Source organism: Schistocerca serialis, chromosome 11, assembly GCF_023864345.2.
Source record: "Schistocerca serialis cubense isolate TAMUIC-IGC-003099 chromosome 11, iqSchSeri2.2, whole genome shotgun sequence".
Classification (NCBI taxonomy): domain Eukaryota; kingdom Metazoa; phylum Arthropoda; class Insecta; order Orthoptera; family Acrididae; genus Schistocerca; species Schistocerca serialis.
In genome coordinates, this window is record NC_064648.1 from 116,835,961 (window position 1) to 116,860,180 (window position 24,220).

At 46.7% G+C, this 24,220-nt stretch overlaps 1 protein-coding gene across 1 annotated transcript in view; it reads left to right on the forward strand.

Moving 5' to 3' along the window:
• Window positions 1–24,220, forward strand: part of LOC126426517 (uncharacterized) — a 433,256-nt gene that overhangs the window by 57,738 nt on the left and 351,298 nt on the right. The window contains exons 4-5 of the mRNA XM_050088422.1: window positions 4,334–4,498; window positions 22,296–22,424. Coding sequence (XP_049944379.1) covers window positions 4,334–4,498; window positions 22,296–22,424 — 294 coding nt within the window. The remainder of the gene's footprint in view (window positions 1–4,333; window positions 4,499–22,295; window positions 22,425–24,220) is intronic.

A 24,220-nucleotide genomic window follows, 5' to 3' on the forward strand; every position in this document is an offset into this window, starting at 1 on the left:
CTTGTGTTCGTACTTGACTGTACTGGTCACAGCTTCGCTTCCGCTCCACGTCAAACGAAATCCAATGGGATCTTCGACCATAGATATCAGCAGAGTGGCCTTGCTGTGCAGAAGCTATAGGGCTGGTGTGGCTCCAACATCAACCACGGGACTTGGCAAAACGTGGCGGGATTTCAAATCAGCGGTCTGCCATCCTATGTTTGTATCGTACTTCACCCACATTTCTCAGTTGACTGCCAAACGCTTCCAACAAAAATTACTTTTTTTATTTTCCAAAAATTATGTCAGAACTACATTTGACCTGGATTTGTTCACAGTACCATTTATAAAATCTAACAAATACGCCCCTCTGGTGGGCAGCGGGACGAAATTACTATAAACTATCAATTAAAGTAAAATGTCGTTAAAATTCTTTTAAACAGTAAGAGTGCGCTCGTCTCAAAACTTTAAACATTGGTTTCGCCGCGTTTTGAGATCTAGTCACTTATAACAGAAAATGGGATATGGGAATTGCGTCAACTATAGGCGCCAAAATTGTCGACTTTAGGAGCAGGTCCATTTTAGAGTATCAATTTTAGGTGCACTTCAAAGGTTCAGTTCCCACTATTTTTACAAAAGTTTAAACTATCAGTTTAAAAAAAATGATATTTTAGTTGAAAGGGGAGACTTTGAAGTTTCAGAAAATAATTTTGGAGCCTACATTTATTTAATAGTATTAGGAGGTAGAAAAAAATTCTCTTCATGTGTCAACTATAGGTCCTCTTACCTTATTACAATCTCACTTGTATATACAAAAAGGCGCGTATGTGTAGATGGCTTAAAGTTTTTCCGTTTCAGGGCCTGTATCCAAAGCTGCCTTCGGTTTTCATCCTTAGGGAACCTGTGAGTAGGAACGAGAAACAGTTATACTTACTTCTGTAACCGAATTATCACAGATACTTTCCAAAATGTAATATGAGTCTGACTTTAGAGGCATCACTTTAAACACTCTATTTCAAGTGTAAAAAAAAATATAAAAGTCACTTCAGCAGATTTCAATAAACGCATCTGCACTATCACAGAAATGTAACGCCATTTCCCCCGACAAAACGCTGAGTACAGCCATAAGCGCAACACGAAACAACCATGTTTTGCTAACATTCACGTGACTTTAGCCCAGAGATGTTGGAGCCACGAAAATGACGTCAGGGCCAGTCTGTTATATTTATGGTCGAAGAATGAGATTCAAGCAAAGCGGAAGAATTCATGGTGTAATGTTTACATCACGTTTAGTCTTATGATGACCGGAGTATAGATAGTATTGTTGCAGGCCTTGCACCGTACTGTGGCTTACGAAGTATGTGCGAGGTCTGTTCAGATAATTCCGGAATTTTTTCCACAAAATTCTTGTACGCTCCCCTTTTACTCGCCGGCCGAAGTGGCCGAGCGGTTCTAGGCGCTTAAGTCTGGAACCGCGCGACCGCTACGGTCGCAGGTTCGAATCCTGCCTCGGGCATGGACGTGTGCGATGTCCTTAGATTAGTTAGGTTTAAGTAGTTCTAAGTTCTAGGGGACTGATGACCTCAGATGTTAAGTCCCATAGTGCTCAGAGCCATTTGAGCCATTTTTTGTCACTTTTTACTTATTGTGCACGGTCTCCTTCGAAGTACTCTCCTCCACAGTTGTCACACCGCTCCCAACGCCGTTTCCATTCCTGGGATCGCACGAAGCGTCGTCTGCGAATTTGCTTTTATCCCGTCTATCGTTGTAAATTTTCGTCCTTTCAACGGTGTTACCAACTTCGTAAATAAAAAATAATGTCCGCAGGGACCAGGTCTGCAGGGTACATAGGATGGGCCAGCACAGTGATTTCGTCTTTTGTGCAACAGTCACGCACCGACAGGGACGAATGTGCGGCTGCGTTACCGTGATGCGAGAGGCACGAATTGTCTCGCCACATTTGAAGACGTTCCCTTCTCACATTTTCTCGCAGGCGTCGCAAAGCGTCCCGGTACTACCATCGACTGAAAGTTTGTCCCTGTGGCACGAATGTATCATGAACTAATCCTTCATCATAAATAAGTCAAAGAAAACTACACTACTGGCCATTAAAATTGCTACACCAAAAAGAAATGCATTTTATAAACGGGTATTCATTGGACAAATATATTATACTAGAACTGACATGTGATTACATTTTCATGCAATTTGAGTTCATACATCCTGACAAATCAGTACCCATATCAACCACCTCTGGCCGTAATAACGGCCTTGATACGGCTGGGCATTGAGTCAAACAGAGCTTGGATGTCGTGTACAGGTACAGCTGCCCATACAGCTTCAACACGATACCACAGTTCATCGAGAGTAGTGACTGGCGTATTGTGACGAGCCAGTTGCTCGGCCACCATTGACCAGACGTTTTCAATTGGTGAGAGATCTTGAGAATGTGCTGGCCAGGGCAGCAGTCGAACATTTTCTGTACCGAGAACGGCCCGTACAGGACCTGCAACATGCGGTCGTGCAATATCCTGCTGAAATGTAGGGTTACGCAGAGATCGAATGAAGGTTAGAACCACGGGTAGTATCTGAAATATAACGTCCACTGTTCAAAGTGCCGTCAATGCGATCAAAAGGTGACAGAGACGTGTACCCAAAGGTACCCCGTACCATCACGTCGGGTGATACGCCAGTATGGCGAAGACGAATACACGGTTCCTATGTGCGTTCACCGCGATGTCGCGAAACACGGATGCGACAATCCTTATGCTGTAAACAGAACCTGGATTCATCCGAAAAACTGACGTTTTGCAATTCGCGCACCCAGGTCCGTCGTCGAGTACATCCCAGGCGCTCCTGTGATGCAGCGTCAAGGGTAACCGCAGCCACGGCCGCCGAGCCGATAGTCCTTGCTGCTGCAAACGCCGTCGAACTGTTCGTGCAGATGGTTGTTGTCTTGGAAACGTTCCCATCTCAGGGATCGAGACGTGGCTGCACGATCCGTCACAGCGGTGCGGATAAGATGCCTATCATCTCGACTGCTAGTGATACGAGGCCGTTGTGATCCAGCACCGCATTCCGTATTACCCTCCTGAACCCACCGATTCCATATTCTGCTAACAGTCATTAGATCTCGACCAACGCGAGCAGCAATGTCGCGATACGGTAAACAGCAATCGCGATAGGCTACAATCCGACCTTTATCAAAGTCGGAAACGTGATGGTACGCATTTCTCCTCCTTACACGAGGCATCACAACAACGTTTCACCAGGCAACGCCGGTCAACTGCTGTTTGTGTATGAGAAATCGGTTGGAAACTTTCCTCATGTTAGCACGTTGTAGGTGTCGCCACCGGCGCCAATCTTGTGTGAATGCTCTGAAAAGCTAATCATTTGCATACCACAGCATCTTTTCCCTGCCGGTTAAATTTCGCGTTTGTAGCACGTCATCTTCGTGGTGTAGCAATTTTAATGGCCAGTAGTGTATCAGCGTGACTTTGACATGACGCTTGATCTGACGTGCTCTTTTCGGTGTTGGAGAACCTTTTCCCGACCCATTGTGTTTGGTTTCGAACTCATAACCGTAGGCCCACGTTTAATCACCAGTGGTGATTTAAGGAACATCTCGTTCTGATTTGCGCGATCCAAAAGCCCTTCACAGGTTGCGAGGCGAAGCTCTTTCTGGTCTCGACTCATGAACCGTGGGACGAACTTGGCGGCAACATGATGCATTCCAAGATGCTGTGTCAGGATTTCATGACATGATCCAACTGGAATGTTACATTCTTCTGCATCGCTCGGACAGTCAGTCTTCGATTGACACACACAGTTTCGTTCACGTTCCTGACTTGAATGTCGCCGGTAGATGTCCAAGGGCGTCCTGGACGACGGTCATGTTTTACTTCCGTCCGGCCATTTTTAAACCGTGTGAACCATTCGTAACACCGACTGCGGCTTGATCACTCATCACAGAGGTTTCCTGCATCATTTGGTGTGTTAAGAAAAATTTAATGCAGACGTGTTGCTCCTGCATCTCTGCCTTCTCGAAATTCGCATACTATGCAACACCACGTTCGACTCAATACAGCACTGAACAATAACTGACAGACATACAACGATGAAACGTCCGGCAGTTACATATTAAACACGGGAGTATGCAGGGATGCCAACCGCATTTTGCTCCAAATACCATTGGCGCGAAATTACGAATGTTCCGGAATTTATTGAACAGAACTCGTATGAAATCTGAAGAAGAGATGATCGAAATTGTTAGTTGATAGAGGTTTATTTATCAGCAGCTGTCGGCGGTTGTGCAACGATGCTGACGTGGTGTTTTCCCGGTGTGGTGTTTCAGCAGTTCTTCCCGGCCGACATGGTGGACCTGGCGGCGTGCTGCGCCGGCACCTCCGCCCCCTCCACCCCCACGCTGGACTCGCGCCACGGCCACTGGCCGGGACAGGCCGTCTGCTCGTCTACGTCCGCGCCGTCGACGCCGCTGGACCCGCAAGCTGCGCTCATGGTGGGTACCCGGCAAAAGTGGGGGCAGAGTGACTCCCTGGGTAACATCCCCTGTGTGTTCTGGTGTGTGTGAAGGCAGGAGAACACAAAGTCGTGTCACAATTCTTTCGTCTCTTACTCATCTCTCTCTCTCTCGCTCTCTCTCTTCTCTAATACTTCTTCCTTTCTGAATCTCTCTTTTCTAATAACTTTATCTTTCTCCCTCTGCACCTCTTTTCTAATTTAATCTATATATCGTTCTCCCACCATCCTCATTTATCTCTTTCTCTCTGTCATTATTAAATATATTTATTTCTCTTCTCTCTATACAGTTTCCACTATTATTCTACATTTCTCCATCATTGCCTTCTTTACCTCTGCATCTTTTTTATTCGTGCATCAGTCTCTTCTTTATCTCTGCATCATCTTTTCATTTCTACATCAATCTCTTCTTTACCTCAGCATCTATTCTATCTTTTATCCCCACATCTCTACTCTTCTTTATATTTTCTCCTCTCTGACATCTCTTACTTATGTCTATATCTTGTCTATCTCTACCTGTTTTCCTCTCCTTCTTGTAACACCGGTTTATTTTACTGACTTATCCCGCACGATCCGGATCTGATAGCAGCCCAAATAGATAATAATTAATGTGACCGTGTACCTAATGGGGCTGGCAATCGGATTGCACTGCTACCGAGATGTTACATTCCATTTTGTCCTTCTCAAATGCTGTAATAAAGAAATGTCTGGTGCCAAGAAGAACGACAACACAGCTTCATTAATCAATGACCTATATTCATCACAAAAACACAAAGTAAGGAGACAGCCACTGCCTTCGTCGTACAGAATTAATAACGGCTAATCTCAGCACAGGTCCTTTCGTTATTCCTTATCGTCACACGCAATTTCAATCATTGTAATCCAACACTGCAATCCAAATGATGCCGGCGCGGTAGACGCGTAATTACAAATATCGGCACAAAAATATCACTGAATCACACTAGTAATTGTACTTTTTCACTTTCCCGTATATTTCTAACACAAAGGGGTTAAACCACGGCGATGGCCACTCCCTTTGTCGGTGCGGTCTTGCATTCCAGCAACAGACCTCCACCCGGCTCGGCCCGCAGCGCGTACCACACCACACTGTCTCAACACTCGCTCTCGCCACCCGACGCACACTATCGATTGTTTGTCCTGTCGACCTGTGCTGTCGCAAAACTTGTAGTAAGGGCCTACGGACCCCTTACATTCTCTAACATCTACTTCTATCTCTGATCCCCTCTCCTCTTATCTCCTCTCAAATCTGTCTCTATATTTATACCTGCCTTTTCTGTTTCATCTTTGTCACCTCTCTTTTCTACCTCAATCTCTTTCTTCTGTTGTTGTCATATTTATGTTGTAAGGTGGCTATAATTTGGCACCTTATAAGCACTCATCCACATACTTTGCCATGATCTACAACAACATTAGGTATTATTTGATAGGTAGTACATCTTATATACGAAATTTAAAAAATGTTCAAATGTGTGTGAAATGTTATAGGACTTAACTGCTAAGGTTATCAGTCCCTAAGCTTACACACTACTTAACCTAAATTACCCTAAGGACAAACACACACACACACCCATGCCCGAGGGAGGACTCGAACCTCCGCCGGAACCAGCTGCACAGTCAATGACTGCAGCGCCCTAGACCGCTCGGCTAATCGCGCGCGGCACGAAATTTAAAGGAGACTGACATTGTCACATACGCCTAGTACATAATTGTTAACGCTTATTGCATGAAAAGTGACGGAGTGTCTTCATTATCATACTAGTAGAGGTTGGAACGACAGTGGAAATGAAAGCCCACAGAGGTGTGTTGGTCCTGCTAAGGCAAAGGAAATAGCAATACGGACGTCGTAGCACCTAAGCGCTGGAGCACAATAGAGTCGCGACCGGCCGGTTTTGTAGCCGAACCGGAAGTATTATACGTCTGAAACTACGAAAAACGTGGACGCAGGTGAGAGGAACGAAGAGGCGGCACATCGGAAACCACGCAGGCTGGGTTATTTCCAAGGATTTTTACTCAGAAGCGTACCATTGTACGTGTGTAGGTTTTTCCTCGCAAACTTTCCGCGCTGGACGACAAAAGACTAAAATATGGTTGGTCGGCGTTCGGAACAATCTGTAGAGAGGGAGAATATTACGTGGTTTCGGGAATATGATTCGTTTTTGGAATTACGATGGTGTGAGCCGAGCCTTGCTGGGAAGCCAGCGGTGGAGAGGCGAGGTCTTCCGTTGTGAGCGTCCGTGTGTGACAGTCGCTCGGTATCAGCTTTTGTTGGTACAGACGGACTTGCTGTCTTTGCTCTCAGTAAAGTTTCTAGTTAGAACAGTTAGGAACTGTACTGTTGCGAACCTATACGATTCTGGACTTCACCTCGTTGAGTACGCAGCGTTCAGTGATTGAGAGCACTTCTGCCTATACTTGCGTTGAGACGTTATCTGAACTCCGTCCTTGTGGCTGGGAGTTCTCGTTTCTCGTCTGTAGAACACAGAGAGGAAAAGACAGTATTAGAGTATATTAGTCAGAGGACCGCCTTCTGCCGTCCTAGTGTTTGAAAGAGTTTATTTGTGGCTGGAGTTCTTCCATCGTCGCAGAAGAGTACGAGAAACATCACTTCGACGCACCGGACGCAGTACATACGGTGATATAGCGGATTGCTTCGGCTTATTATGGCTATAAAAGCTAAACAGCTGTGATCACGTTAGTTTATTTCCACTGAGGTTCCACACCACCGTAGATCACCTTTGAAAGAAGTGTTCAAAAAATGGTTCAAATGGCTCTGAGCACTATGGGACTTCACATCTATGGTCATCAGTCCCCTAGAACTTAGAACTACTTAAACCTAACTAACCTAAGGACAGTACACAACACCCAGTCATCACGAGGCAGACAAAATCCCTGACGCCGCCTGGAATCGAACCCGGGAACCCGGGCGTGGGAAGCAAGAACGCTACCGCACGACCACGAGCTGCGGATTAAAGAAGTGTCCTCTAGTTTTTGGTACGTAAGTGATTTCAGTCATTTCGCGTTATTGATATTAGGTCGCGCAGTCATAATAAGGGGCAGAGTTCGGCAATTGATTAGTAATTTCGTTTAGGAAATGTAAACTTTGTAATATAAAGGGTTTTTTGATCTACAATAAATACCAGGTGATCAAAAAGTCAGTATAAATTTGAAAACAATAAACCACGGTATAATGTAGATAGAGAGGTAATAATTGACACACATGCTTGGAATGACATGGGGTTTTATTAGAACAAAAAAAAAAGAGTATTGCTAGACGCGTGAAAGATCTCTTGCGCGCGTCGTTTGGTGATGATCGTGTGCTCAGCCGCCACTTTCGTCATGCTTGGTCTCCCAGGTCCCCAGACCTCAGTCCGTGCGATTATTGGCTTTGGGGTCACTTGAAGTCGCAAATGTATCGTGATCGACCGACATCTCTAGGGATGCTGAAAGACAACATCCGACGCCAATGCCTCGCCGTAACTCCGGACATGCTTTACAGTGCTGTTCACAACATTATTCCTCGACTATAGCTATTGTTGAGGAATGATGGTGGACATATTGAGCATTTCCTGTAAAGAACATCACCTTTGCCGGCCGGAGTGGCCAAGCGGTTCTTGGCGCTACAGTGTGGAACCGCGCGACCGCTACGGTCGCAGTTTCGATTCCTGCCTCGGGCATGAATGCGTGTGTTGTGCTTAGGTTAGTTAGGTTTAAGTAGTTCTAAGTTCTAGGGGACTGATGACCTCAGAAGTTAAGTCCCATAGTGCTCAGAGCCATTTGAACCATTTTGAACATCATCTTTGCTTCGTCTTACTTTGTTATGCTAATTATTGCTATTCTGATTGGATGAAGCGCCATCTGTCTGACATTTTGTGAACTTCTGAATTTTTTTGGTTCTAATAAAACCCCATGTCATTCCAAGCATGTGTGTCAATTTGTACCTCTCTGTTGCATAATTCCGTGATTTATTCCGTTTTCAAATTTATACTCACTTTTTGATCACCCGGTATATAAGCAGGGACAACTTTCATCATTTAGTGGTTGGTATTAGTTGCCTTCATCATTCATTCATGTTTAGGTTGTAATTATAAAGTTAAGAGATCCCAAGATCTGCTTCAGGTGGTAGTCAGACGCGGGCAAATGTTCATTTTACCGTTTATTATTCTCCGTTGCGCATATTCATTTTACACACGCCTGGAGTAGCATCTTGGGATGTTATGTCTTCTGTACTGAATCTCCTTGTTTCTTTTCTTTATTTCTTTATCTCCTTTATCTCAGTCTCTTTGTTTCTTCAGTCTGTTTAAGTTCAAATGGCTCTGAGCACTATGGGACTTAACGTCTGTGGTCATCAGTCCCCTAGAACTTAGAACTACTTAAACCTAACTAAACCTAAGGACAGCACACAACACCCAGTCATCACGAGGCAGAGAAAATCCCTGACCCCGCCGGGAATCGAACCCGGGAACCCGGGCGCGGGAAGCGAGAACGCTACCGCACGACCACGAGCTGCGAACGGTCTGTTTAAGTCTTGTTTACATCAACCTCCACCTATTCCTCTATTTTTACCTGTAGTGCTTTCTTGTATACATTACACTTGGCTGCGACCTCAGCTCACTCCCGAAGGAGGGTACTCCGGCTGCAGTGTATTGCTCTCGGTTTGTCGAACTTCGTGCTCGACTTGCCGGTCACACCTTTATTTACACCGATGGCTCCAAAACTGACGACGGTGTCGGCTGTGCCTTTGTCGTCGGGGCCGCCACCTTTAAATACCGGCTCCTCGACCAATGTTCCAGCTTTACGGCCGAGCTTTTTGCTCTCCATCAGGCCGTTCAGTATGCCCGCCGCCACCGCCATTCATCGTATGTACTCTGCTCTGACTCACTCAGTGCTCTTCAGAGCCTTGGAGCTCCCTATCCGGTCCATCCCTTGATTCAACGGATACAGCAGTCCCTCCAGTCTTTCGCTGATAATGGTGGTTCTGTCAGCTTTCTGTGGGTTCCCGGACATGTAAGAGTGCCTGGGAATGAGGCTGCGGATGCTGCAGCCAAGGCTGCAGTCCTCCTGTCTCGGCCAGCCTCCCATTGTGTCCCGTCATCTGACGTTCGTGGGGATGTGTGTAAGAGGCTTGTGTGGTTGTGGTGGGATGCTTGGTCATCCCTCCAAGGAAACAAGCTCCGGGCAGTCACACCGCTCCCAACTGCTTGGACAACATCCTCCCGACCATCTCGGCGAGAGGAGGTCCTTCTGACCAGGTTGCGGATTGGGCATTGCCGGTTTAGCCACCACTACCTGCTGTCCGGTGACCCAGCCCCGCAGTGCCCTTGTGGTCAGGCATTAACAGTGCGCCATGTTTTATTGTCGTGTCCCCGTTTTAGTCAATTTCGTGTTGTCCTGTCCCTGCCATCTACTTTACAGGATGTTTTAGCTGATGACGCTCGAGCAGCTGCTCGTATTCTGCGTTTTATAACTTTAACTGGCTTGTCCAAAGACATTTAACCTTTTTACTTATTTTATCTGCATCTTTGTCAGGTCCTTCTGGTGTCCCCCCATCCCCTTGAGTTTTAGCAGATTCCATGTGCTGTAACAACAGTGACTGGGCGCTAATGACCTCAGCAGTTGAGCGCCCTTAAACCCAACCAGAAAAAAAAAAAAAAAAAAAAAACCACTTGGCTACCACTGTTTACACCCAAGCTGTTCTCCTTACGATCGTTTCTGTAGCGATACAGGACTTTTGCATCAGGCTCTGGCATCTGTATGAATTAGAACCAAAAGACTTGGGACGCTCGTCATCTGAAGCGTTGCTGATTGTGCCTTCTCTGCTGTATAGTGAGAGAAGGTATGGCAAATGTGGTGAACTGTGCATACACGCAAGAAGAGTGAGCAGTGTTTGTGTTAATGAGACGCCCACATGCCAATACTGGCACACCTGGCGGTGCCTTTGTAGACGCGCTCACACACTTGGATATTGACTGGCGCGTCTCTTCTCCGGATGGAAGGAATGCCGGCCTTGGTGGAATATTGCAGCGGGCCACGCATGCCGTCATTCATTCCTCAGCCGTTCACTCAGTTCATCTGGTTTCGTCTGCTCCCCCATCTCCTCCTCTATAATGTTGATCGTTTCACCTCTAGGATGTACCCGTTACCTTCAACACCCGTCTTTTATATACCCTCCATCTGTGTCTCAGGTTTTAGCCTTTACTGCTCTATGCAGTTCGATGTCTTACCCCGTGTCCCCATGACAGTCGAGGAATGACAATGGATAAGATTATCATGAGTTGCTGTTGTGGTCTTCAGTCCAGAGACTGCTTTGATGGAGCTCTCCATGCTACTCTATCCTGTGCAAGCTTCTTCATCTCCCAGTACCTACTGCAGCCTACATCCTTCTGAATCTGCTTAGTGTATTCATCTCTTGGTCTCCCTCTACGATTATTTCCCTCCACGCTGCCCTCCAATACTAAAATTGGTGATCCCTTGATGCCTCAGAACATGTCCTACCAACCGGTCCCTTCTTCTTGTCAAGTTGTGCCACAAACTCCTCTTCTCCCCAATTCTATTCAATACCTCCTCATTAGTTACGTGAGCTAGCCATTTAATCTTCAGCATTCTTCTGTAGCACCACATTTCGAAAGCTTCTATTCTCTTTTTGTCCAAACTATTTATCGTCCGTGTTTCACTTCCATACATAGCTACACTCCATACAAATACTTTCAGAAACGATTTCCTGACACTTAAATCTATACTCGGTGTTAACAAATTTCTCTTCTTCAGAAACGCTTTCCTTACCATTGCCAGTCTACATTTTATATCCTCTCTACTTCGACCATCATCAGTTATTTTGCTCCCTAAATAGCAAAACTCCTTTACTACTTTAAGCGTCTCATTTCCTAATCTAATTCCCTCAACATCACCCGACTTAATTCGACTACATTCCATTATCCTCGTTTTGCTTTTGTTGATGTTCATCTTATATCCTCCTTTCAAGACACTATCCATTCCGTTCAACTGCTCTTCCAAGTCCTTTGCTGTGTCTGACAGAATTACAATGTCATCGGCGAACCTCAAAGTTTTTATTTCTTCTACTTGAATTTTAATACCTACTCCGAATTTTTCTTTTGTTTCCTTTACTGCTTGCTCAATATACAGATTGAATAACATCGGGGAGAGGCTACAACCCTGTCTTACTCCCTTCCCAACCACTGCTTCCCTTTCATGTCCCTCGACTCTTATAACTGCCATCTGGTTTCTGTACAAATTGTAAATAACCTCTCGCTCCCTGTATTTTACCCCCGCCACCTTCAGAATTTGAAAGATGGTATTCCAGTCAACATTGTCAAAATCTTTCTCTAAGTCTACAAATGCTAGAAACGTAGGTTTGACTTTCCTTAATCTAGCTTCTAAGATAAGTCGTAGGGTCAGTATTGCCTCACGTGTTCCAATATTTCTACGGAATCCAAACTGATCTTCCCCTAGGTCGGCTTCTACTAGTTTTTCCATTCGTCTGTAAAGAATTTGGGTTAGTATTTTGCAGTTCTGACTTATTAAACTGATAGTTCGGTAATTTTGGCATGTGTCAACATCTGCTTGCTTTGGGATTGGAATTATTATATTCTTCTTGAAGTCTGAGGGAATTTCTTTTGTCTCATACATCTTGCTCACCAGATGGTAGAGTTTTGTCAGGACTGGCTCTCCCAAGGCTGTCAGTAGTTCTAATGGATAGTTATCTGCTCCCGGGGACTTGTTTCAACTTAAGTCTTTCAGTGCTCTATCAAACTCTTCACGCAGTATCGTATCTCCCATTTCTTCTTCATCTACATCCTCTTCCATTTCCATAATATTGTCCTCAAGTACATCGCCCTTGTATAGACCCTCCATATACTCCTTCCACCTTTCTGCTTTCGCTATCATAATTGTGATTATTTTGATGAAGATGTTATTGCTAGTGTTCTGCATCTACATTTATACTCCGCAAGCCACCCAACGGTGTATGGCGGAGGGCACTTTACGTGCCACTGTCATTACCTCCCTTTCCTGTTCCAGTCGCGTATGGTTCGCGGGAAGAACGACTGCCGGAAAGCCTCCGTGCGCGCTCGAATCTCTGTAATTTTACATTCGTGATCTCCTCTGGAGGTATAAGTAGGGGGAAGCAATATATTCGATACCTCATCCAGAAAAACACCCTCTCGAAACCTGGACAGCAAACTACACCGCGATGCAGAGAGCCTCTCTTGCAGAGTTTGCTAAACGTCTCCGTAACGCTATCACGCTTACCAGATAACCCCGTGACGAAACGCGCAGCTCTTCTGAAGATACCATACTACACTCCTGGAAATGGAAAAAAGAACACATTGACACCGGTGTGTCAGACCCACCATACTTGCTCCGGACACTGCGAGAGGGCTGTACAAGCTATGATCACACGCACGGCACAGCGGACACACCAGGAACCGCGGTGTTGGCCGTCGAATGGCGCTAGCTGCGCAGCATTTGTGCACCGCCGCCGTCGGTGTCAGCCAGTTTGCCATGGCATACGGAGCTCCATCGCAGTCTTTAACACTGGTAGCATGCCGCGACAGCGTGGACGTGAACCGTATGTGCAGTTGACGGACTTTGAGCGAGGGCGTATAGTGGGCATGCGGGAGGCCGGGTGGACGTACCGCCGAATTGCTCAACACGTGGGGCGTGAGGTCTCCACAGTACATCGATGTTGTCGCCAGTGGTCGGCGGAAGGTGCACGTGCCCGTCGACCTGGGACCGGACCGCAGCGGCGCACGGATGCACGCCAAGACCGTAGGATCCTACGCAGTGCCGTAGGGGACCGCACCGCCACTTCCCAGCAAATTAGGGACACTGTTGCTCCTGGGGTATCGGCGAGGACCATTCGCAACCGTCTCCATGAAGCTGGGCTACGGTCCCGCACACCGTTAGGCCGTCTTCCGCTCACGCCCCAACATCGTGCAGCCCGCCTCCAGTGGTGTCGCGACAGGCGTGAATGGAGGGACGAATGGAGACGTGTCGTCTTCAGCGATGAGAGTCGCTTCTGCCTTGGTGCCAATGGTGGTCGTATGCGTGTTTGGCGCCGTGAGGTGAGCGCCACAATCAGGACTGCATACGACCGAGGCACACAGGGCCAACACCCGGCATCATGGTGTGGGGAGCGATCTCCTACACTGGCCGTACACCACTGGTGATCGTCGAGGGGACACTGAATAGTGCACGGTACATCCAAACTGTCATCGAACCCATCGTTCTACCATTCCTAGACCGGCAAGGGAACTTGTTGTTCCAACAGGACAATGCACGTCCGCATGTATCCCGTGCCACCCAACGTGCTCTAGAAGGTGTAAGTCAACTACCCTGGCCAGCAAGATCTCCGGATCTGTCTCCCATTGAGCATGTTTGGGACTGGATGAAGCGTCGTCTCACGCGGTTTGCACGTCCAGCACGAACGCTGGTCCAACTGAGGCGCCAGGTGGAAATGGCATGGCAAGCCGTTCCACAGGACTACATCCAGCATCTCTACGATCGTCTCCATGGGAGAATAGCAGCCTGCATTGCTGCGAAAGGTGGATATACACTGTACTAGTGCCGACATTGTGCATGCTCCGTTGCCTGTGTCTATGTGCCTGTGGTTCTGTCAGTGTGATCATGTGATGTATCTGACCCCAGGAATGTGTCAATAAAGTTTTCCCTTCCTGGGACAATGAATTCACGGTGTTCTTATTTCAATTTCCAGGAGTGTAGATAAAAGTAGCCTCATCTGTGTATAGGATGGATGGCACAAATCCCAGAATTGTGGCTGCCTGGAGAAGAAACCACTGACAAAACTGCTCCCGATGTGGAAAGTCTGTCGCTAGTAAGCCCTCCACACGCTGTAAGTGATAAGGGCAGTGACAACTGTCATGGAGAATGTCCCACACGGTCGCCTGGCTTACCCTGTACTGCCTGCTACTGACACGACGGTCGTCTTCCACAGTGTTTATCACGTTTTCCCGCAAGTCCCAACATTTCGGGTAGTCGTTCACGATTTCCTGCATCCTGAAACGACCCTGTCTCAGACAAGCGGTCAGGCACGTGTTGGATACATTGAATGCTCTGGTCGCTGTCGGCGCGGATAGATCTCCTGAATACAACCTTGCTTCCCGCCGCCCGCAGCTATTTTCCTTTCGCTAAGAAAACACCATAGGCAACGCCATCATTTGGCACCAATCAAATTAATCTCATTAAATGTCATCAGATACTCCTTAAAAAAATAATTAAAAAAATACAGCATTAACAAGTGCACACAGAACTAGAGCCAAAAAAAAAAACCACAGCGCAGAAAAATCAGACTAGAAACAGACAAATATAAAAAAGAACATAATTAGAAAGAAAATTTGCTTATCAGAAAGAACTAAATCATAAATAAAGTACAAGAAAGACTATAGAAAAAGATACGATTACTGTATGTGTAAAACCTAAAAGTATATTTGGTCAAGCAGTGTATATGTTCCAGAATGAGATTTTCACTCTGCAGCGGAGTGTGCGCTGATATGAAACTTCCTGACAGATTAAAACTGTGTGCCCGACCGAGACTCGAACTCGGGACCTTTGCCTTTCGCGGGCAAGTGCTCTACCATCTGAGCTACCGAAGCACTACTCACGCCCGCTACTCACAGCTTTACTTCTGCCAGTATCTCGTCTCCTACCTTCCAAACTTTACAGAAGCTCTCCTGGGAACCAAGCAGAACTAGCACTCCTGAAAGAAAGGATACTGCGGAGACATGGCTTAGCCACAGCCTGGGGGATGTTTCCAGAATGAGAGCTTCTGTAAAGTTTGGAAGTTAGGAGACGAGGTACTGGCAGATGTAAAGCTGTGAGTACCGGGCGTGAGTGGTGCTTCGGTAGCTCAGATGGTAGAGCACTTGCCCGTGAAAGGCAAAGGTCCCGAGTTCGAGTCTCGGTCGGGCACACAGTTTTAATCTGCCAGGAAGTTTCAATGTATATGTTAATTTGTAAATAAAAGTTTATCACGTTCCAAAAAAAAAAAGTTCCGGTGAGATCACCGAAGTTAAGCGCTGTCGGGCGTGGTCGGCACTTGGATGGGTGACCATCCAGCCGCCATGCGCTGTTGCCGTTTTCCGGGGTGCACTCAGCCTCGTGATGGCGATTGAGGAGCTACTCGACCGAACAGTAGCGGCTTCGGTCAAGAATACCATCATAACGACCGGGAGAGCGGTGTGCTGACCACACCCCCCTCCTGTCCGCTTCCTCCAGTGAGGATGACACGGCGGTCGGATGGTACCGGTAGGCCGCTCGTGGCCTGAAGACGGAGTGCTGCGTCTTGTGCTGATGACCATACTCTTTGTTTTCGCTGTGTTTATTTGCATCCCATATTCCACACAAGCTTCATTCAGATCTTTCAGCATGTTATTCACTGTCCGCTCACTTTCTGCCACTAATACCATGTCATCAGCAAATCTTATACATTCTATTCTCTTTCCACCAATACATATTCCTCTTTTCCCATCTGAGGTTTTCTCAATTATCTCTTCAAGGTATACGTTAAACGACAGTGGGGAAAGGCATCGACCTTGTCTAACACCTCGTCCAAAGCTGCTTCCTTCTGACATTTCATTTCCAATCCTTATTCTTAGTTTCTGGTGTAAATATAGATTCTGTATCAGTCGTCTCTCTTTCCAATCTACTCCTATCCTCTTCAAAATATCCATCAGCTTGTTCCACTGAACTCTGTCAAAAGCCTTTTCTAAATCTATAAAACACAGCAAAGATTTCTCTACCCTTTTCCATACATCTTTCTACTATAGTTCTTAACAGGCCAATAGCATCTCTCGTTCCTTTTCCTCTTCTAAATCCAAACTGCTCCTCTGCAATCCCTCTATCCAGCTTGCCACCTAACCTTCTATTCAACACTCTTAGCAAGACTTTAGCTGCATGAGAATTAGACTGATGGTCAAGTGCTCTTCACATTTTTTAGTGTTTCTACTTTAGTTTTTTGTTTAGTGTTTTAGTGGAAAGTGCCAACTACTCATAAATTTTTTGTTTTTTGTTTTTTGAATGGTTTCCTATACTATGTGCCCTATAAAATTTATATTGTTTACTCACACTTTCCTCTCTGCTTCTCTTATATAATATGACAATTTTTTCTTTCTTCTTCAATTTATGTGTAATCTGTAGTATATGTAAAAAAAAAATTTCCTCCACTTCTGCACCATTATTATGCTAATGTTTTCCCTCGTAATGTTTTCCCCATCTAACAGTGCAAACTGCAGGAAGATATCAAACTGGAATACACAATGTGCATGCCGCATCACAAGTGCGTGACATACAGAAATTTGAACTCAAAATCAATGTGTCGATGCCAGTTGAGGAGCTACTCGACCGAATAGTAGCGGCTCCGGTCAAGAATACCATCATAACGACCGGGAGAGCGGTGTGCTGACCCCACGCCCCTCCTATTCGCATCCTCCACTGAGGATGACATGGCGGTCGAATGGTTCCGGTAGGCCGCTCGTGGCCTGAAGACGGAGTGCAAGTACACAGTGTGTCGGCAAGCTCTCAAAAATGTTCAAATGTGAGTGAATTCCTAAGGGACCAAACTGCTGAGGTCATCGGTCCCTAGACTTACACACAAACTATGCTAACAAGGGAACCTCCCCATCGCACCCCCCTCAGATTTAGTTATAACTTGGCACAGTGGATAGGCCTTGATAAACTGAACACAGATCAATTGAGAAAACAGGAAGAAGCCGTGTGGAACTGTGAAAAAATAAGCAAAATATACAAACTGAGTAGTCCATGGGCTACATAGGCAACATCAAGGAAAATGTGAGGTCAGAAGTGCCGTGGTCCCGTGGTAGCGTTAGCAGCTGCAGAAGGAGAGGTCCTTGGTTCAAGTCTTCCTACGAGTGAAAATTTTACTTTCTTTATTTTTGCATAGTTATTATCTGTCTGCTCGTTCATTGACGTCTCTGTTCACTGTAATAAGTTTAGTGTCTGGGTTTTGCGACCGCATCGCAAAACCGTGCGATTAGTTGACGAAAGGACGTGCCTCTCCAATGCGAACCGAAAACATTTTATCGCAAGGTCATAGGTCAACCGATTCCTCCACAGGAAAACACATCTGATATATTCTATACGACACTGGTGACGGCATGTGCGTCACATGACAGGAATATTTTGTTGACCCACCTAACTTGTACACTTGGCGAATGGGTAAAAAGATTCTTCTACCTTGCCCGATTTAGGTTTTCTTGTGGATGTGATAATCACTCCCAAAAAAGTGATGAAAACATAAGACTTTTTCACATAAACTGAAAATAAAAAATTAAAGTTTTCACTCGATGGAAGATTTGAACCAAGGACCTTTCGTTCCGCAGCTGCCCACGTTACCACGAGACCACGGCGCTCCTGCGGTCTTCGTGTCCTTCATGTTGCCTATCTACCCATTAACTAATCAGTTTGTATATTTTGCTTTTTTTTTTTCACAGTTCCACACAACTTCTTCCTGTTTTCTCAATTGATCTGTGTTCAGTTTGTCAAGGCCTATCCACTGTGCCAACTTATAACTAAATCTGAAGGGGGTGCGATGGGGAGGTTCCCTTGTAAGAACAACACAGACGCCATGCCTGAAGGAGGACTCGAACCTCCGGTGGGAGGGGCTTCGAACTGCGCGGCCACTTCACGCGGCGGCAAGCTCTCGATTCGAATACGGGTCCATTGTGTACAACTCTGTATCACATCCACAACAAGTTTAGTCAGCAAGAGATGTGAATCGGACACAACATTACCGATTAATATGGCAGGACGGAAAACTAGGACGTGATGTGTGAGGAACAGTACCACCGTCAAGGAGGAAACCATGCATACTGTAACTACAGCTGCATGGTACAGCGCCTGTTAGACCGCAGTCTCTGTAACGAAGTGTGATTGAGTAAGTGGTCTCTAGTACGAGGGCTATCCACAAAGTACATTACGTTTTGGAATTAAAAATAAATAAAGTATTGGAAATTTTTTTATTATATACAGATGAAAGCCACACTTAAATACTACTTTTCTACATAGTTGCCATTTAAATTAAGGCACTTATCGTAGCGATGGACGAGGTTGGAAATTCCTTCGTCGTAAAATTCGGCCGCCAGCGCCTTCAACTTCTTGAAGCTGTGCGTCATTATCAAAACGCTGGATAGCCAACCACTTCTTCTTTGCTGGGAATAAGTGGAAGTCGCTCGGTGCCAGGTCGGGACTGTACGGCGGATGAGGAAACAACTCCCACTTAAAAGATTCGAGAACTTCACGAGTGGCATTTGCCGTGTGGGACCGGGCGTTGTCGTGAATCGGCAAGATCTTTGAGCCCAACTTTCCCCTGCGCTTGTTTTGTATTGCTCTTCTGGGGTGGGGTTGTGCAGAGTTTGGCAATACCTTTGAGAGTTTACTGTAGTGCCTCTTTCCAGGAAATCCACAAAAATCACATCTTTTCTGTCCCAAAAGAAGAGGTAACCACGTGGTTGAAGGCGCAGGCGACCGAATTTTACGACGAAGGAATTTCCGAGCTCGTCCATCGCTACGATAAGTGCCTTAATTTAAATGGCAACTATGTAGAAAAGTAGTCTTTAAGTGTGGCTTTCATCTGTATATACACTCCTGGAAATTGAAATAAGAACACCGTGAATTCATTGTCCCAGGAAGGGGAAACTTTATTGACACATTCCTGGGGTCAGATACATCACATGATCACACTGACAGAACCACAGGCACATAGACACAGGCAACAGAGCATGCACAATGTCGGCACTAGTACAGTGTATATCCACCTTTCGCAGCAATGCAGGCTGCTATTCTCCCATGGAGACGATCGTAGAGATGCTGGATGTAGTCCTGTGGAACGGCTTGCCATGCCATTTCCACCTGGCGCCTCAGTTGGACCAGCGTTCGTGATGGACGTGCAGACCGCGTGAGACGACGCTTCATCCAGTCCCAAACATGCTCAATGGGGGACAGATCCGGAGATCTTGCTGGCCAGGGTAGTTGACTTACACCTTCTAGAGCACGTTGGGTGGCACGGGATACATGCGGACGTGCATTGTCCTGTTGGAACAGCAAGTTCCCTTGCCGGTCTAGGAATGGTAGAACGATGGGTCCGATGACGGTTTGGATGTACCGTGCACTATTCAGTGTCCCCTCGACGATCACCAGTGGTGTACGGCCAGTGTAGGAGATCGCTCCCCACACCATGATGCCGGGTGTTGGCCCTGTGTGCCTCGGTCGTATGCAGTCCTGATTGTGGCGCTCACCTGCACGGCGCCAAACACGCATACGACCATCATTGGCACCAAGGCAGAAGCGACTCTCATCGCTGAAGACGACACGTCTCCATTCGTCCCTCCATTCACGCCTGTCGCGACACCACTGGAGGCGGGCTGCACGATGTTGGGGCGTGAGCGGAAGACGGCCTAACGGTGTGCGGGACCGTAGCCCAGCTTCATGGAGACGGTTGCGAATGGTCCTCGCCGATACCCCAGGAGCAACAGTGTCCCTAATTTGCTGGGAAGTGGCGGTGCGGTCCCCTACGGCACTGCGTAGGATCCTAAGGTCTTGGCGTGCATCCGTGCGTCGCTGCGGTCCGGTCCCAGGTCGACGGGCACGTGCACCTTCCGCCGACCACTGGCGACAACATCGATGTACTGTGGAGACCTCACGCCCCACGTGCTGAGCAATTCGGCGGTACGTCCACCCGGCCTCCCGCATGCCCACTATACGCCCTCGCTCAAAGTCCGTCAACTGCACATACGGTTCACGTCCACGCTGTCGCGGCATGCTACCAGTGTTAAAGACTGCGATGGAGCTCCTTATGCCACGGCAAACTGGCTGACACTGACGGCGGCGGTGCACAAATGCTGCGCAGCTAGCGCCATTCGACGGCCAACACCGCGGTTCCTGGTGTGTCCGCTGTGCCGTGCGTGTGATCATTGCTTGTACAGCCCTCTCGCAGTGTCCCGAGCAAGTATGGTGGGTCTGACACACCGGTGTCAATGTGTTCTTTTTTCCATTTCCAGGAGTGTAATTAAAAAAATTTCCAATACTTTATTCATTTTTAATTCCAAAACGTAGTGTACTTTGTGGATAGCCCTCGTATTACGTATTTCCGGAGGTAAGTTCATTAGACATTTTTGGTTCCATATTCTCTCGTCGATCAGTCCCCAGAATTTGTGCACTGTGCAAGAAAATCACCCTGTTTCATCATCATCATCATCATTTAAGACTGATTGTGCCTTTCAGCGTTCAGTCTGGAGCATAGCCCCCTTATAAAATTCCTCCATGATCCCGTATTCAGTGCTAACATTGGTGCCTCTTCTGATGTTAAGCCTATTACTTCAAAATCATTCTTAACCGAATCCAGGTACCTTCTCCTTGGTCTGCCCCGACTCCTCCTACCCTCTACCGCTGAACCCATGAGTCTCTTGGGTAACCTTGCTTCTCCCATGCGTGTAACATGACCCCACCATCTAAGCCTGTTCGCCCTGACTGCTACATCTATAGAGTTCATTCCCAGTTTTTCTTTGATTTCGTCATTGTGGACACCCTCGTGCCATTGTTCCCATCTACTAGTACCTGCAATCATCCTAGCTACTTTCATATCCGTAACCTCAACCTTGTTGATAAGGTAACCTGAATCCACCCAGCTTTCGCTCCCATACAAGAAAGTTGGTCGAAGGATTGAACGGTGCACAGGTAACTTAGTCTTGGTACTGACATCCTTCTTGCAGAAGAGAGTAGATCGTAGCTGAGCGCTCACTGCATTAGCTTTGCTACACCTCGCTTCCAGTTCTTTCACTATGTTGCCACCCTGTGAGAATATGCATCCTAAGTACTTGAAACCGTCCACGTGTTCTAACTTTGTTCCTCCTATTTGGCACTCAATCCGTTTATATTTCTTTCCCACTGACATTACTTTCGTTTTGGAGATGCTAATGGTCCTTACATTTTGATCTAGCTCTGAAATATTACTTGGCAAACTTTGAATCGAATCTGCCATCACAACTAAGTCACCCGCATATGCGAGACTGCTTACTTTGTGTTCACATATCTTAATCTCACCCAACCAGCCTATTGTTTTCAACATATGATCCATAAATAATATGAACAACAGACAGGTTGCAGCCTTGTCTTACCCCTCAAACTAATCTGAACCATGAATTTACTGTCAACTCTAACTGCTGCCTGACTATCCATGTAAAGACCTTTAATTGCTTGCAAAAGTTTGCCTCCTAGTCCACAATCTCGTAGAACAGACAATAACTTCCTCCTAGGAACCCGGTCATATGCCTTTTCTAGATCTATAAAGCACAGATACAATTCCCTGTTCCACTCGTGATGCTGGCAACAATCAGAGCACCCTGTTTTGTTCAGAAAATATTCGTAATGACCACGGAGTCCGCAGCTCGTGGTATACTTGCCAGCGTTGCTACCTTTGGATCACGGGGTCCCGGGTTCGATTCCCGGTCGGGTTGGGAATTTTCTCTGCCGGGGGACTGGGTGTTTGTGTTGTCCTGATCATTTCATCATCATCCTCACCATTGCTGACAGTGGTTAGAATGAATGTGAAAAATTGGGACTTTGTACGAGCGCTGATGACCGCGTAGTTGAGCCCCCCACAAACCAAACATCATCATCATCAATGACCACGGACTCTTAAAATGTAGTTTTCCTTATTAATAGGAAATGGCGTTTTTGCTCAGCACCTGGTCGCTCCCCTGTTCCAGGCCGTGGTCGGGGGCTCCGCGGTGCTGCCGCCCATCTTCTCGCCGGTCTGGGTTCGAGACCCGGGCAAGCAGACGTGGACGCGCGCCTTCCTGCTGCTGCAGGGCCAGGAGCTGTACATCTCGCACAAGGTAGGCTGGACCATGTAAGGGGTCCGTAGGCCCTTACTATAAGTTTGCGACAGCACAGGTCGACAGGACAAACAATCGATAGTGTGTGTCGGGTTGCGAGAGCGAGTGTTGAGACAGTAGTGTGGTACGCGCTGCGGGCCGAGCCGGGTGGAGGTCTGTTGCTGGAATGCAAGACCGTACCGACAAAGGGAGTGGCCATCGCCGTGGTTTAACCCCTTTGTGTTAGGAATATTCGGGAAAGTGAAAAAGTATAATTACTAGTGTGATTCAGTGATATTTTTGTGCCGATATTTGTAATTACGCGTCTACCGCGCCGGCATCATTTGGATTGCAGTGTTGGATTGCAGTGTTGGATTGTAGTGTTGGATTACAATGATTGAAATTGCGTGTGACGATAATGAATAACTAAAGGGCCTGTGCTGAGATTAGCCGTTATTAATTCTGTACGACGAAGGCAGTGGCTGTCTCCTTACTTTGTGTTTTTGTGATGAATATAGGTCATTGATTAATGAAGCTGTGTTGTCGTTCTTCTTGGCAACAGACATTTCAGTATTACAGCATTTGAGAAGGACAAAATGGAATGTAACATCTCCGTAGCAGTTTAATCCGATTGCCAGCCCCATTAGGTACACGGTCACATTAATTAATGTCTGTTTTGGGCTGCTATCAGATCCCGATCGAGCGGGATAAGTCAGTAGATTAAACCGGAGTGTTACAACCAGAATGGGCCGGTCCACGCCGCCCCACAGCAAGTCACGTCGCCAGCCCACTACACCGGGCGGCCGAGTCGCTCTCGCTCCCATGTCAAAGGCAGGTACAGACGAAGGAATAGAACAGCAGCGGCTACTCAGCGAGGAATAGAGTCCGGAGAGGAGACTCTGTACCACACAAACTTCACTGTGTAACTGAAAAAGCCGAAGTACTTGAATAAAGATGACAAAGCCAGCGGCCGTATTTGAATCTAAAGTCGTTTATTCTTTTTTAAAAATATGCTACCAGTTTCGACACCACATGGGGTCATCTTCAGGTCCCGAATGTAACCTGCGATCCACAACAAGTTTCCTGTGCAGTGAACAGAATCGTATGCAGCGGACTAAAATTAACTGCATTCCGCAACGAACGAGTCGAGTATGGTGAGGTGAGAACTCGTCTGACCATCCTGGACTCGTTGCTACACAAGGTAGCTGGCTGGACATGGAAGTCTTAAAAAATGGTTCAAATGGCTCTGAGCACTATGGGACTTAACTGCTGTGGTCATCAGTCCCCTAGAACTTAGAACTACTTAAACCTAACTAACCTAAGGACATCACACACATCCATGCCCGAGGCAGGATTCGAACCTGCGACCGTAGCAGTCACGCGGTTCCAGACTGTAGCGCCTAGAAACGCACGGCCACTCCGGCCGGCATGGAAGTCTTAGTTTCTAGCTTTAACGTACCCTAATCTCTTCTAGTTAAGGTAGTTTTTAGGATGGTAGATGTTAAAGGCATTGTGAGCAACGGCCAGCGTCTTGAGGGTCATTCCAAGACCCGGGCCGCCGCCCACAACCAGGTGACGGGCAATATTATACCTATAACTTCTCTATTCAGTTCTCTTCCTTCCTTCTTTCTAAATATTTAATTTCGTTTTGTTTATTAATATCTTACTTGATTTTGTATTAGTTATAAGTTTTTCTAATGCTGCACAAAAAAAAGATATCAAATGGATGTAAACAAACAGAGCCCGCCTCCACGTGGCGGGACACGGGCAACGGTTTGAGTGGGGACGGGAGCCGGTGTGGTGTTACTTTCAGCCAC